We start from the raw sequence: 15,722 nt of genomic DNA, 5'->3' as shown, positions 1-15,722 counted from the left end.
GTACAAATTTTTATTAGTCTTGGTTGCAAGAAATAGGCTTTCCATGATACCAGTCTCATTTGATATTGCCAAATTTCCATTGCCCTTCCTTTTAAAAGTGTTGAAAATTTATGCAATACACAATACGCTGCTCTGCAAAACTGAAGGAAGATTTAGTACCATATCATATTAACTACTCAGTGGAAATGAATGAAAGGGTGGGAGCATGTTGCCAGTGATCTCCCAGTTCTTCACAGAAAGCCGGACATCACATGACATGACTATAATGCAAAATGGGGCCAGCACAAAACACGAGACAGTTAAAGGAATGGGGAAAAGACAGTGTGTGTCAGTTGACGAGCAGTTACAGTGCACTGTGGTGGTGTTCATTACAACATGGCCCAGATACAACTTTTAGATGACATCAAACAGGGAAGAATTGTTGGGAAACTGGGAGGACAAGAAAGTGTGAAACATGTAACCCAGGAGTTTGGTATTGTGCACATCAATGTTTCACTTGCATGGCGAGCATTCCGAATCGCAGACACTGCTGACAGGAGAGGAGGAGGTTGACCATTGTCAACTTCAGCAACAGATGGCAACTAGGTTGTGCAACAGGGAGGAATGGACCCCATATCAAATAAGGCATGCAGTTCCAACCATTTTAAGTAGGACTGCAAGGCTTCCAATCTCATGCTTCACAGTGGCTCAGTGACCACATGGAGATGGCCTCTTTTCTCGATGATCAGTATATTGTGTTCCATTGACACGTGTGCATCAACAGCACCATTTGTGATAGTGACTGGAGCAGTGAGGAGTGGGATCATGTGCTCTTCTTGGATCAGAGCAGATACAGTGTGAGTAGTGATTCTGGACATACACTTGTATGGGGAGAAACGGGAACATAAACTGAAGAGCCAAAGATACTGGTACACCTGCCTAATATTGTGTAGAGCCCCAGCGAGCATGCAGAAATGCTGCAACACTTTGTGACATTGAGTCGACTAATGTCTGAGGTCTGAGGTAGTGCTGGAGGGAATTGACACCATGAATCCTGCAGGGCTGTCCATAAAACCATAAGAGTACAATGGGGTGGACATGTCTTCTGAACACCACGTTGCAAGGCATCCCGGAAATGCTCAATAATGTTTGTATGTGGGGAGTTTGGTGGCCAGCAGAAGTGTTTAAACTCAGAAGAGTTTTCCCGGATCCCCTCTGTAGCAATTCTGGACGCGTGGGGTGTTGCATTGTCTTGCTGTCTTGCTGGAATTGCCCAAGTCCATCGGAATGCACAACGGACATTAATGGATGCAGGTAATCAGGCAAGATGCTTACATATATGTCATGTGTCAGAGCCATATTTAGGTGTATCAGGGGTCCTATATCACTCCAACTGCACACACCCCACACCATTACAAAGTCTCCGCCAGCTTGAACAGTCTCATGCTGACATGCAGAGTCCATTGATTCATGAGGTTGTCTCCATACTTGTACACATCCATCCACTCGATACAATTTGAAATGAGGATCGTCCACCCAGGCAAAATGTTTCCAGTCATCAACAGCTCCAGTGTCAGTGTTGACGGGCCCAAGTGAGGCGTAAAGCTTTGTGTCGTGCAGTCGTTAAGGGAACACGAGGGGGCTGTCGCCTGTGAAAGCCCATATCAACGATGTTTCATTGAATGGTTAGCACGCTGACACTTGTTGATGCCCAAGCATTGTAATCTGCAGCAGCTGGCAGAAGGGTTGTGCTTCTGTCATGTTGAGCAATTCTCTTCAGTCGTCATTGATCCTGTTCTTGCAGGATCTTTTTCTGGCCGCAGGAATGTCGGAAACTTGGTGTTTTACCACATTCCTGATGATACACTCATGAAATGGTTGTAGGGGAAAATACTCACTTAATCACTACCTCAGAGATGTTGTGTCCCATCGCTTGTGCGCCGAGTATAACACCATGTTCAGACTGATTTAAATCATGATAACCTGCCATTGTAGCAGCAGTAACTTATCTAACAACTGTGCCAGACACTTTTCATCTTATATAGGCATTGCCAACCACAGCTGCATATTCTGCCTGTTTACATATATCTGTATTTGAATATGCATGCCTGTAACAGTTTCTTTTGCACTCCAATGTATAATCCACCCATGAACGTCGTTGACCATTATTGTTTTGATAGTCCAGTCCAAGTCTAGGAGTTACGGTGTGGGGAGGCATAGTGTTGTATGGGCATACTTTTTGTGTCTGACAGTGATTCGGATTCCTGCCTGGCATGGACATGGATATGTCAAAGGTGCTGGGGCTGTGAGTGGCAGCTGTGGGCTGCCATCATAAGGGGAGGCACCACCAAGATATGCACATCACATGGTGCAACCCAGTGGCGGCTGTTTATCGCTGAGCCAGTAGTGCGGTCTCATGTCTCATGGCGTGAGTCATTGCTCACTGTACTTTGTAGCTATTTGTATCTCGCCATTGTACAGCTATCTTGACACAGTTTATTTCCCAATCTTGAGTGGGTTCTGATTTGGAATTGTTGTATTTCTATGCCAATGTCGCAATTTGCCTTAAAAAATTATGGAGGTACGTACAAGCTTTTGTAACTATCTCAACGTTCTAACTTTAAGTAACAATAGATTCCTAAACACTCTAAAAACAGAAGACATTATTCTGAAAGCATTTTCGACAATACATCGTGCGCGAGAAAGTCAGTAATTAAATATTCTTTCCTCCGACCTTGGTAACTGTCCAGCATACGGTTTCCTTATATTTGTGGTCAATGGAAATGCCTCGTCTGCAACTAAAACATATGGTGTCAAATTTTCTCTTCCTGGAAGAGATTCTGGGGGAGGAATGTTTATTTTCCGTTAACACTTTATGAGACGAAGTGTTCTTAAAAACTCCTCCATCTGGTACGTGGCCCTGACAACTGACATGTACATATTGAAAGCAGTAGTTTGCGTCTACAATAGCCATACAGACAGAGCTAAATGTTTTTTTGTAATTACTATAATCACTTCCGGTATTGGCAGGACATATAATTTGCTCATGTTTGCGACCTATGGCTCCTACACAGTGAGGGAAGTTCCACTTCACTTCGAAATTTCTGGCAGCATTATTCTATTCTTCTGTACCATTTGGAATCTGAAAAGTAAAACGTTAACATTACTTTCCCTATTTTTGCAGAATGAGGACACAGAAACAAAAGATGAAGATGCAAATCAGCCTTCTGAAGAAAATGTACCTCAAATACCAACTACATCTCATGAGGAAACACAGTGAAATAGAATTACTAAACCCAAAAAGAAAAGAACAGCTCAGGAAATGGAGAGAGATATTAGAGTTGAGGAAGCTTACCAGATTTTGAAAACTGTTACCAACAGAGATGGGTGGAATGTGTATGGAGAGTTCATCGCCAATGAAATGAAAATTCTTCCCCGGACAACACAAAAGTATGCAAAGTGTATGGAAATGTGCTATTCAAAGCAGCATTCGGGGAGTATGAGAAGCAAACTCCTAGCATCACGTCATTTCCCATTGTCCTATCGGAAGAAGTGCAGAAATAAGCTGTCCAGAAGCTAACTGCGAAATTATATAAGTTGGCGATGATACTGGTGATAGTCAAGAATTCGTTGAAGTACCAGGTACATCAGAAGATCTCCATCAATTTTTGCGATTTAAAAAATAAGTGTAACACTTTGTACCAATTAATTAATTTCCATTATAACTTACTCAAAAATGAAAATAACAAATTATTTGAATAAAGTGAGTATTGAATGTTGTGCACTTGTTGTTGTGGTCTTCAGTCCAAAGACTGGATTGATGCAGCTCTCCATGCTACTCTGCCCTGTGCAAGCTTCTTCATCTCCAAGTAACTACTGCGACCTACATCCTTCTAGATCTGCTTAGTGTATTCAATTCATGGTTTTCCTCTACGATTTTTTCCCTCCGCACTGCCCACCAGTACTAAATTGGTGAATCCTTGATGCCTCAGGACATGTCCTACCAACCGATCCCTTCTTCTAGTCAAGTTGTGCCACAAATTCCGCTTCTCCCCAGTTCTATTCAGTACCTCCTCATTAGTTACATGATCTACCCATCTAATCTTCAGCATTCTTCTGTAGCACATTTCGAAAGCTTCTATTCTCTTCTTGTCTTAACTATGTATCGTGTATGTTTCACTTCCATACATGGCTACACTCCACACAAATACTTTCAGAAAAGACTTCCTAGCACTTAAATCTATACTCGATGTTAACAAATTTCTCTTCTTCAGAAGCACTTTTCTTGCCATTGCTAGTCTATATTTTATAACCTCTCTACTTTGACCATCATCAGTTATTTTGCTCCCCAAATACCAAAACTCATTTACTACTTTAAGCGTCTCATTTTCTAATCTAATTTCCTCAACATCACACGACTTAATACGTCTACATTCCATTATCCTCGTTTTGCTTTTCTTGATGTTCATCTTATACCCTCCTTTCAAGACACTGTCCATTCCATTCAGCTGCTCTTCCAGGTCCTTCACTGTCTCTGACAGAATAACAGTGTCATCAGCAAACCTCAAAGCTTTTATTTCGTCTCCATGGATTTTAATTCCTACTACAAATTTTTCTTTTGTTTTCTTTACTGCTTGCTCAGTATACAGATTGAATAACATCGGCTGGCCTTAGGGGCCGAGCGGTACTAGGCACTTCAGTCTGGAACCGCGCAACCACTACAGTCACAGGTTCGAATCCAGCCTCGGGCATGGATGTGTGTGATGTCTTAGGTTAGGTAAGTTTAAGTAGTTCTAAGTTCTAGGGGACTGATGACCTCAAGTCCCATAGTGCGCTGAGCCATTTGAATAACATCGGAGATAGGCTACAATCCTGTCTCACTCCCTTCCCAACCCCTGCCCCTCGACTCTGCACTGGTTTCTGTACAAATTGTAAATTGCCTTTCGCTGCCTGTATTTTACCCCTGCCACCTTCAAGATTTGAAAGAGAGTATTCCAGTCAAAAATGCCAAAAGGTTTCTCTGAATCTACAAATGCTAGAAAAGTACGTTTGCCTTTCCTTAATCTATCTTCTAAGATAAGTTGTAGGGTCAGTATTGCCTCACGGATTTCTACATTCCTACAGTATCCAAACAGATCTTCCCCAGGGTAGGCTTCTACCAGTTTTTCCATTCGTCTGTAAAGAATTCGTGTTAGTATTTTGCAACTGTGACTTATTAAACTGATAGTTCGGTAATTTTCACACCTGTCAGAACCTGCTTTCTTTGGAATTCGAATTATTATATTCTTCTTGAAGTCTGAGGGTATTTCGCCTGTCTCATACACCATGCCCACCAGGTGAAAGAATTTGGTCATGGCTGGCTCTCCCAAGGCTATCCATAATTCTCCTCCTGGGGCCTTGTTTCTACTTAAGTCTTTCAGTGCTCTGTCAGATTTTCAATGCAGTATCATATCTCCCATTTCATCTTCCTCTACATCCTCTTCCATTTCTATAATATTGCCCTCAATTACATCACCCTTGTATAGACCCTCTATGTACTCCTTCCACCTTTGGGCTTTCCCTTCTTTAGTTAGGACTGGTTTACCATCTGAGCCCTTGATATTCATACAGGTTGTTGTGTTTTCTCCAAAGGTCTCTTTAATTTTTTTGTACGCAGCATCTGATTTACCCCTAGTGATATATGCTTCTACATCCTTACATTTGTAAGCCATTCTCACTTAGCCGTTTTGCACTTCCTGTCGATCTCATTTTTGAGACTGTTGTATTCCTTTCCGCCTGCTTCATTTACTGCATTTTTATATTTTCTCTTTACATCAATTAAATTCAGAACTTCTTGGGTTACTCAAGGGTTTTTACTAGTCCACGTCTTTTTACCAACTTGATCCTCTGCTGCCTTCAGTACTTCATCTTTCAAAGCTAGCCATTCTTCTTCTACTGTATTCCTTTCCCCTTTTCGTGTCAATCATTCCCCATTGCTCTCCCTGGTACTTTCTACAACCTCTGGTTCTGTCAGTTTATCCAGATCCCATCTCCTTAAATTCCTACCTTTTTGCAGTTTCTTCAGTTTTAATCTACAGTTCATAACCAATAGATTGTGCTCAGAGTCCACATCTGTCCATGGAAATGTCTTACAATTTAAAACCTGGTTACTAAATCTCTGTCTTACCTTTATACAATCTGTCTGAAACCTTTCAGTATCTCCAGTCTTCTTCCATGTATACAACATTCTTTCATGATTCTTAAACCAAGCATTAGCGATGATTAAGTTGTGCCCTGTGCAAAATTCTACCAGGCCGCTTCCTCTTTCATTCCTTACCCACATTCCATATTCATCTACTTCTTTTCCTACTATCGAATTCCAGTCCTCCATTCCTATGAAATTTTCGTCCCCCGTAACTATTTGAGTAATTTCTTGTATCTCATCTTACATTTCTTCCATCTCTTTATCATCTGCAGAGCTAGTTGGCATATAAACTTGTACTACTGTGGTAGACATGGGTTTTGTGTCTATCTTGGCTACAATAATGCGTTGACTATGCTGCTCTTAGTAGCTTATTCAATATTAAACCTAATCCTGCATTAGCCATATTTGACTTTGTATTTATAACCCTGTATTCACGCGACCAGAAGTCCTGTTCCTCCTCCCACCGAACTTCACTAATTCCCTCTATACCTATCTTTAACCTATCCATCTCCCTTTTTAAATTTTCTAACCCACCTACTTGATAAAGTGATCTGACATTCCACGCTCCGATCCATAGAATGCCAGTTTTGTTTCTCTTGAAAATGACGTCGTACTGAGTAGTCCTCTTCCAGAGATCTGAATGGAGCGCAATTTTACTTCTGGAATATTTTACCCAAGAGGACACCGTCATCATTTAACCATACAGTAAAGCTGCATTTCCTCGTGAAAAATTATGGCTGTTGTTTCCCCTTGCTTTCAGCCGTTTGCAGTACCAGCACAGCAAGGCTGTTTTGGTTGATGTTACGAGGCCACATCAGTCAATCATCCAGACTGTTGCCCTGTAACTTCTGAAATGGCTACTGCCTCTCTTCAGGAGCCATGCGTTTGTCTGGCCTCTTAACAGATACCGCTCCATTGTGGTTGCACCTACTGTACGGCTATCTATCGCTGAGGCACGCAAGCCTCCCCACCAACGGGAAGGTGCATGGTCCATGGGGGGGGAGGGGGCGCTGTTGTTTACACTTTGCCCATTGTTTTATAGCACCGATGTGATCTCCTACGAGCCAAAGTGATAAGCATCTTAGAAACATGGAAAACAAGTTTCACGGCATCGATCACTACATACAAATGCTTCATTTTTACGGTTGCCACTGCACCATTGCTATATGAAGCCAATCCCGGAGCCAAGTTATTTATTTTGAGAAGTAGGGCCTAACAAGACATTTAAACAGCTAGATGAACTGGAACTAATGCACCAAGCTTTGTCGCACCTCACTGCCAAATGCTGGCGGTATACAGGCCGGCACGTCATACAGAAAGCAGTGAAAGTGCAGCACTTGGATAGTTTCATGACTTCCATTGTTGATAGACTCGTTATCAACGTGGCGGATGACAGTTCCGGTACTGAAGTATATTTCTCGGATGCAAATATCGAAGGTGTTCAGAATTACCAGACGACTGACTGTAATACCTTCAGCGGCTTCAATATTTAACTGTACAATGAAATCCCTGCAGTACGGTTTTGAGTCATATATAGCTTGCACAGAAAAGTTGCTCCTTGTTTAAGTTAGGAACTTTCAGATGTTTTGTTTTTAATTACAGTACTATGTTAGCTAAGAACGAAAGCATGCTGTGGTTTCCGTCTGGTTCCCTAAGAAGCTTACGGTATTGCTGGAATTTTTGCGAATATTATTTCATTCTGTTTAAAAATTAAATTGCATTCGAAGCTATATTGTTTCTCTGCTTGTCTGTTTTTACGTCTTAACTTCAACTGATCACATCGCTGCAGCTAGCTGGTCAGTACTGCCTGAGGTAAATGTCCCGTACCATCGCTCAGTCGATGTACACATAAGACACAGCATAAAACGTATCCTTACTATCGTATTTGACTGTACTCGAGACATCTTGGCTTCCACTCCCTAAGAAGCTTACGGTATTGCTGGAATTTTTGCGAATATTATTTCATTCTGTTTAAAAATTAAATTGCATTCGAAGCTATATTGTTTCTCTGCTTGTCTGTTTTTACGTCTTAACTTCAACTGATCACATCGCTGCAGCTAGCTGGTCAGTACTGCCTGAGGTAAATGTCCCGTACCATCGCTCAGTCAATGTACACATAAGACACAGCATAAAACGTATCCTTACTATCGTATTTGACTGTACTCGAGACATTTTGGCTTCCACTCCATGTGAAACGAAATCAAATGAGATTCCAACAAATGAGGATGAATACATGGTGAATTCTTATGGTGAACACAGTATAGCATGATTTCACAACATAAACCCAAACACAACTGTCTGTCGCTGTTCGACTGACACTATCGACATCGCTCTGACATCACAGTATGTACAGACGTGTTCAAATTACTGGACTAAAGACATTTTTCCAAAACTTTACATTTATTACACATTTACATCCACATGCAGATTATATTTGTGCATTCGATGCTTTGTATGCATGCCTTTGTTCTTAATCAAAATTTTTATCCTGTTTGGCATAGGTTTTATTAACTTTTCACAGACATTTTAATATCATTGTCATGGTACCAGATTTCCTCTAGTTTCTCCATGAGATCTTGGTTGGTGGTTATTGTAAATTTCCTTATCCTCTGTTTCACAATAGCCCATAAATTTTCAACTGGGTTTATATCAGGGCTATTCACTGACCAGGGCAACACTTGCAATTGCTTTTCTGCCAAGTTCTTGGAAATGCTTTTGGCCTTGTGCCAAGGTGCCACATCATGCATAAAAATTGCATCTTTATTAGGAAACCACTCGTTTATTTGGGGAAAAGTTCTTTTTCAAGGATTTCTTTATATTGTTCATGCCTCATTGTCCCTTCAACAATGTGTAATCTGCCACGACCTTTCACAGACATCACACTTCAGGCCATAATGGAAGTTGGCCGCTTCACACATTTCTGCACACACTCAGCTTTGAACTTTACTCCAGGTCTGCGATGAACATACTGGCCGCTTTCTTCCCCCACAGTGAATACAGATTCATCACTGGAGCATATCTGAAGCATTTGTACAAAATTGCATGTTAGAAAAGCTGGGAATAGTAGCATAGGAGACCTCAATAATTCCAAAATTCAAATGTGCATTTCTTCAGTATCAAGAAAACTTCAGAATTTCAAGCCAAAACTCATAACTTTAGAGATCACACCCACTTAATTTACCATATCATTGCATATACCGTAGGTCATTCCACTCCTGAAGTTGTTTAGCCCACTGCAATCTTTTGGTTTTCTTGGCAGGTGTGATTTCGTGTTTTATCCTTGGTCGGCATGCCCTTGAACTACATTCAAACAGCCTCCTCTTCACTGTCACAGGTGAAACTTCAACAGCCCCGCAGGATTAGCCGAGCGATCTAAGACGCTGCAGTCATGGACTGTGCGCCTGGTCCCGGTGCAGGTTTGAGTCCTCCCTCGGGCACCTGTGTGTGTGTGTGTGTGTGTGTGTGTGTGTGTGTGTGTGTTTGTCCTTAGGATAATTTAGGTTAAGTAGTGTGTAAGCTTAGGGACTGATGACTTTAGCAGTTAAGTCCCATAAGGTTTCACACACATTTGAATATTTTTTCGAAACTTCAGCACGTAAACCTTTCCACTGATGCTCATGTCTGTAGAAGTAAGTTTATGGTTCATTGTTGCAATGTCTGTAAGTCTTCTCATTGTTCTAGAACTGATTTTTCTTTTACATCCACATTTTTCTTTCCTGTTCGGCTTGAATTCACCACCTTTCTGCACTGAAAGTTTGATTCTACTGACAGTTTTCTGTGATATTCTCATTCTGTCAGCAATTTTTTGCTGTGTATGACAATTTTCAGCAGGAAGTGCTACAACAGCCGAAACTTCCTGAGGTGTTACACCTTTTGTCTTCTCATAACTTCACCTTCTTTGGAAAACTAAAAATATGCAAGTTCACAAGCTATATAATGTCTTGTTAATGTAGCACTTGGCCGACCACAGCGCGGATCATCATCTAAGCAATCCCAACCATCTTTAAATTCACTTGTCCACTTGGCAGCTGGTGAATATGAAGGAGCAGAGTCTCCCAGTGTATTCTGGAAACAAGCATGAATGTCCTTTGCTTTTACACCTTTTTTTACGAAGTACTTAATCACTGCTCGAATTTCGATTTTTCCATCTTCGCAAATCACTACGCTGGAACAACAACAGAGCCACGTCACCACCACAGCTCTCTTCCAAGAGCACTGACGTGGCACTTGTTTACAGGCAGGAGTCCAATGAATATCACGTGAACAAGTCGTTGTGCTAGCGCTGTCTCGTGGTAATTCCGAGAACTTATCAAACCACCCTCGTACATGGAGAAATTCCGGCTCAAGGGAAGAAAAATAGTTGACCAATCACTGAATCGATATGTAACTAGTAGAATAACTTGTGCTGGGAGGGACACTCAGTGCTATACATTTCTTTAAAAAAAAAAGCAGCGAATCCTGAACGGTCAGTGTAGATAGAAGCATCGGTTATAGATACAGAGATGTTAAATTAAACATTTTTAACTGTCTAAATGGCAATGAGCGACGCCTTCAGTGAATACCTATGCAGACTCTTACTGGAATACTTTTCACAAAACTGGAAAGTGTGCTGGTTGTGAGTGGCACCTCTCAGTGGGGCCAAAGATTGTGAGCAGAGACTCATGGATGGAACAGAAACTGAAACGGAGTGTAGCAATGTGAAACACAAGCAGGACCACTGAGAGCCAGGACCGGACTCGAGCTCCAGATATAATAACCTATTTCTTTTGTTATTTTACGCTAGGTTTGATGTGAAATATACGAGGGTTGGAACTTTAATAGTGGCAACTCTTTATTTCCAACTCGTACAAAATAGATAACGTGTTTCAAAGTTTTACTGACCTTCAAAGTAGTCACCAGCATTGTGAATAACCCGTTACAAGCGATGCGGAAGTCGTAGGATACTCTTAGTAGTGCCAGTTGTGTTGATAGTTGGAGTGGCACGGTACGTAAGCTGTTGTAGTCACTGTATGACAGACCAATCCGGTGATTAGCAGAGGTAGCCACACATTGCAGATTAGAGTAAATGATATGCCTACCACCGTCGCACTAGACTGACTCAAGCCCGCATTTTTCGACGCATTGGACTCAGTAAGGAGTGCAGGAGGTGAACGAGAAGATACGAATGAAGCACGAGAAAACGTCCCCGTACGTCACAGACACTATGTACGCCAGGCGCCTCGGAGACGAAAACCAGGCCGAAGACTGGCACCTCACATCGCACTGGAACCACCGACTCCAGTGGCATAATGCCAGGTTTCAAGAAAGCAGTGGTAACATGTGCAGGGCGACGTGTGAAGTTGACACAAGGCCGGAGTCAAGTATCATCTCATTCTGTCCCCGCAAACGCGAGTGTACAGTGGTGCGTAAACATTCCATGTGACTAGTTAGTGATACAGACGATTCCATCCCTGTCTTACCAGTTAATTGTTCAGCCTTCCACGCTTGCATGCTATCCTGTATAGATGTGTTCTAGGTGGAAATAGGTGTTCAATTCTATCAGATACCACACAGTGTTTCTTACCCCATCATCAATGGTAGTATTTCGTGCTGGTAGTAATTTGCTCCTGTACTGAGTCGATATCAACAACTTTAGCTAAACTGATGGTGTGATTAAAAACTTGAATGATCTCACATAATTCAACCCGCGGCCGCAGAATGTGTTTCAGCTAACAAATCTAACTTCTTGATATTTTCAACAGCAATTGCAATCTTATCCAAGATAGCTGCAATTGGTATTGCAGCGTCGATCCGAGCACTCCAGTTATTATCAGAAATGGGATATAAATAATATCCAGCATAGTGTTCCAGAATTTCGCTTAATTGTGGATTACTATTGAATGGTTGTAAAGAAGGTGAATCACTCAAAAAAAGTATCTTTTTTATGACACCCCCCAACTAGCTGCATGTACTCCACGTAAGGCTGTGAGAAGAACAGGGAGAAGATTTTGCAAGACTATTTAACTGAACAAAATGTGTGTAAGCTCCTGTATAAGACTTCCTAATATCTCTTCCGTTATCATAACCTCGTCTGGGGCATTCACTAACAAGAATTAAGTGTTTCACGAATTTTTATTGAATTATATATGCAATAGCAACTGTCGGTTTCTAATTAAAGTCTACAAATTCCAAAAACCCTTCATTTATTTCATATTTATCAATTGCGTTATTGAACTAAATATAGCGCAGGGTGAATGTTATTTGTTCAGTATGATTTGAATCATGATCTGCATTAACAATAATTCAGTAATTTAGGAACCAAATATAGCATGGCCTGAATGTTATTTGTTCAGTATGATTTAAATCCGTAGTTGCACCAACAATAGTTCATTAATGCTTCTCATTTTCTCTTGGCTCCAAGGTGGCATCCCTGACATAATGGGCACAACTAGAAATAAATTCATTCTGAATATCACTTGACAGATAATGCAGTTATAAACGCCTTCCAGCTTCTTGTCGGTGTCTAACTCAAGAGTTCTAATATTCTGAAGAAATCTCCATTATTTGCATGTCCAATTTTTTGAGCTGGACCTCTGAAAAAGGTCAAGCCTGTTTGTCCAAGAAATACTGTCACATCAAGTAACATGAAGTAATTTGGCTATTCTGCGGAAGAACAAAAGAACATTACCTCTTTATTTCCGAATATCAGCATGGCCATTGTACCCCTTTTATGTAATTCATTTCTTCACTTTTGTGATTCTTCCAAGACTGATACACAAACGGAAATATTTTGTTTACTCTCAGATATAAAATATTTTCTGTATACTCGTTTTTCGTCTAAAACCACTTTGCAATGGAATCAGAAATGTCTTATCTTTGAATGCTGTGGGCAGACCTACCAAGTTATAACGACGTTTTACATTTGTTAAGATGTACATTTGTTGGGGAAATGTTTAGGGAGGAGTTCCAACAACATTTAAAGAAAACGCAATTTCGATTCCATCACAAGGAGGTTTTAGTGCACAATGTCTACAGAAAATACTGTGAATTCAAGATACAACATGAATTAGAACTACTTGAATTTCGCCTGTATGACTTATAAAACTGAGGAACTGAATTGGAAAGGAAGAGCTACATTGGTTATGCAGGGGCTAGGGTAATGTTCTTTCCTTATTATATGACACAACATTTATTTTACAATAGCAGACTGACTTTCGCCAACTTGAGAGATCTGGGCCCACCATGAGGCTTGGGCCCCGCCCCCTTCTCGTCGTGGATAACTTTGGAAGAGATGAAGCAGCGTGTTATCTTCGATGGAGACTTATCAACAGATGTACGCTTAACTTCTGTTGTGCTCCTGGGAAGTCTGATGGAACCCTTGTTATCCATATTGTATGTTAATGGCCTAGTAGTCACTATTAATAGCAGTGTCATACTGTTGCAAATAGTCACCTATATGAATTTCACGTCTGGGAATTTAAGTTGTTACTTACGTCAAGTGACGGTAATATTATTAGGTGTTTAGTGTGAATTCCGTGAAATATTGATGTATAGACAGGTTGTGCCACTGACTACCATGGTTGTGCGAAGCACTTGCTAGGGGTACACTCACTTGTCGCTTCCTCCAAACAGATTTGTGGAACATATCATGCTATATGCATTACACTTTGTACTGTGATGTAAGTAAAAGAGGTTTGTGAATTTGTGTGTGTATATATTTTTTTATTTTATTTCTTGCTGTAATTTTGTTATTGTTTTTACCACCAGGTAGCTTGGTAATGCCGAATTGGGCCAAATTAACTCTGAATTATGAAATAAAGCGGTTATATCACAATAAAACAACAGCCTACATTGGTGAAGGACTTCCCTCAATGAATCACAGCAGCTGGGGGTCCATACATACAAAAGACAATCACTATTCTCGGGACATCACACACGTCCATGCCCGAGGCAGAATTCGAACCTGCGACTGAAGTAGCGCAGTTCCAGACTGAAATATATTCGGAAACAACATACCTAATTGCAGTGTGCAGACCATCACTCAGCGGACGATAATTCCTATAGAATGTTTCATGTGTTAGCCAGTGTTCAGTCAATATAGGAAACAAACCTCATTCATCCTACAAAGGCGGAGTAGTTCTTTTTCATTCGTGGTGGGGTGTACCTTTCTTGGAGTGGCCATTGAAAATGGACACCAGTGGAAACTTCTGATTCTGCAGTGTCTGAGTATTTTATGTAAACACAAGTTGCCTTAGAGAATATGGAATCATTACTAGCTGGCCATTTGTTTGAGGAACTGTAGAAGTAAAAAAACACTAAGGTACTGGACCAATTGCCAGCGCAGCTTAAAAAATTATAGACTCAAAGAGGCTATCATGTACAAATGGCTAAGAGATTATTTTTCTTGTGCAATAGTTGTAACATCTGTCTTACATCCATAATGCAAAAACAGAAAATCTCCGAAAGTGAAAGGAATCCTTTTAAAGTCATCATACCAGCCACACCTCCAATGAGGCGCTAGCAGCTGGAGTTTTACCTTTTAAGTATGCCCTAAAATCGTTACAAATGAGATTGTTTGCTTCCTGTATACAGAATTAACTGTCGGAAAATAGCTGCTAACTTTTGTTCTGCATCAAATAATGAACAAATGAGTGAAGAAACTACATTAACATTTGTAATTTATAATACCCACAAGTGCTGAAAAAAAACCTGCTTTCACTTGTAAAATAATAATTGCGTCAATAAAATTTTCCGGCCTTACAGCCGCGTCAGGTGGTTAAAATCCCACGAGCTTTCGACCGAGCTCTCCCCGGTCGTTATCAAGTGGTAAGACTGTCGGTTTAACCACCTGATGCGGCTGGAAGCCCGGAAAATTTTATTAATTCATATCGCCGTTGAACCATGCATTAATAATTGCGTTGTTATTTGCCTGAATTGGAATGCTTCATGTGTTAGTGTTCCATGAATTTTGTTACTGTGAGTGGGATAATATGACGCAGAGGTGTTCATTTTTGGCATGCTACTGTTACGAGCTCGTCACTAAATCATTTATATGCAAAATCTGACCATTTCGCACATTTAATGATAAATGTAAACTGACTTCCGTTTATTTTTGTTTGTCTACACGTGGGACCAAGCGTATCAGAGAAAATTGATTTTAGGTTCTAGATTATATGTGTGTTTCGTGATATTTTCTCCGACATATTTCACAAATCGCGTTGAAACTGGTCTCGCGATGTTTTATTCTGATAGTTTCCTAACTTCTTAGGTGTTTCCAAAAGCAATTCTTTTCCGTTCTTGGTTTTCGCTTTCTACAAATTTTGGCAGCAGTATCTTCATTCGGGCCATAGTTCTCCCAAATTGAAGTGTATTTTACATCATTCAAGGAACATTATTGAGAATTCTGTGAAGCTTATTAATGTATTATGCATAACGTATTGTGTAATAAACTTGTGTTGCGGTTGTGTAATCTTCAAATCTCGACATATCCTCGGTCAGTGAATCAGCCCATGCAGTTCTCACACTCTCACCTACCGTTTACACCACAGAGAATTCTCGTGCGATGATTCTCGTTTGCTTG

The 15,722-nt window shown here is 40.7% G+C and overlaps 1 protein-coding gene across 4 annotated transcripts in view; it reads left to right on the top strand.

The window, feature by feature from the left end:
* Positions 1–15,722, top strand: part of LOC126106536 (zinc finger protein 501-like) — a 140,807-nt gene that overhangs the window by 111,295 nt on the left and 13,790 nt on the right. The window contains exon 8 of one of the 4 annotated variants that reach the window (XM_049912869.1): positions 3,164–3,745. The exons of the other annotated variants lie outside the window; for them this stretch is intronic. Coding sequence (XP_049768826.1) covers positions 3,164–3,344 — 181 coding nt within the window. The 3' untranslated portion in view covers positions 3,345–3,745. Of the gene's footprint in view, positions 1–3,163; positions 3,746–15,722 lie in introns of those variants that run through there. 4 annotated transcript variants of the gene reach the window in all.

Source organism: Schistocerca cancellata, chromosome 10, assembly GCF_023864275.1.
Source record: "Schistocerca cancellata isolate TAMUIC-IGC-003103 chromosome 10, iqSchCanc2.1, whole genome shotgun sequence".
Lineage (NCBI taxonomy): Eukaryota > Metazoa > Arthropoda > Insecta > Orthoptera > Acrididae > Schistocerca > Schistocerca cancellata.
Note: the sequence above shows the minus strand (reverse complement) of the source record. Positions and strands in the feature narration are given on the sequence as shown.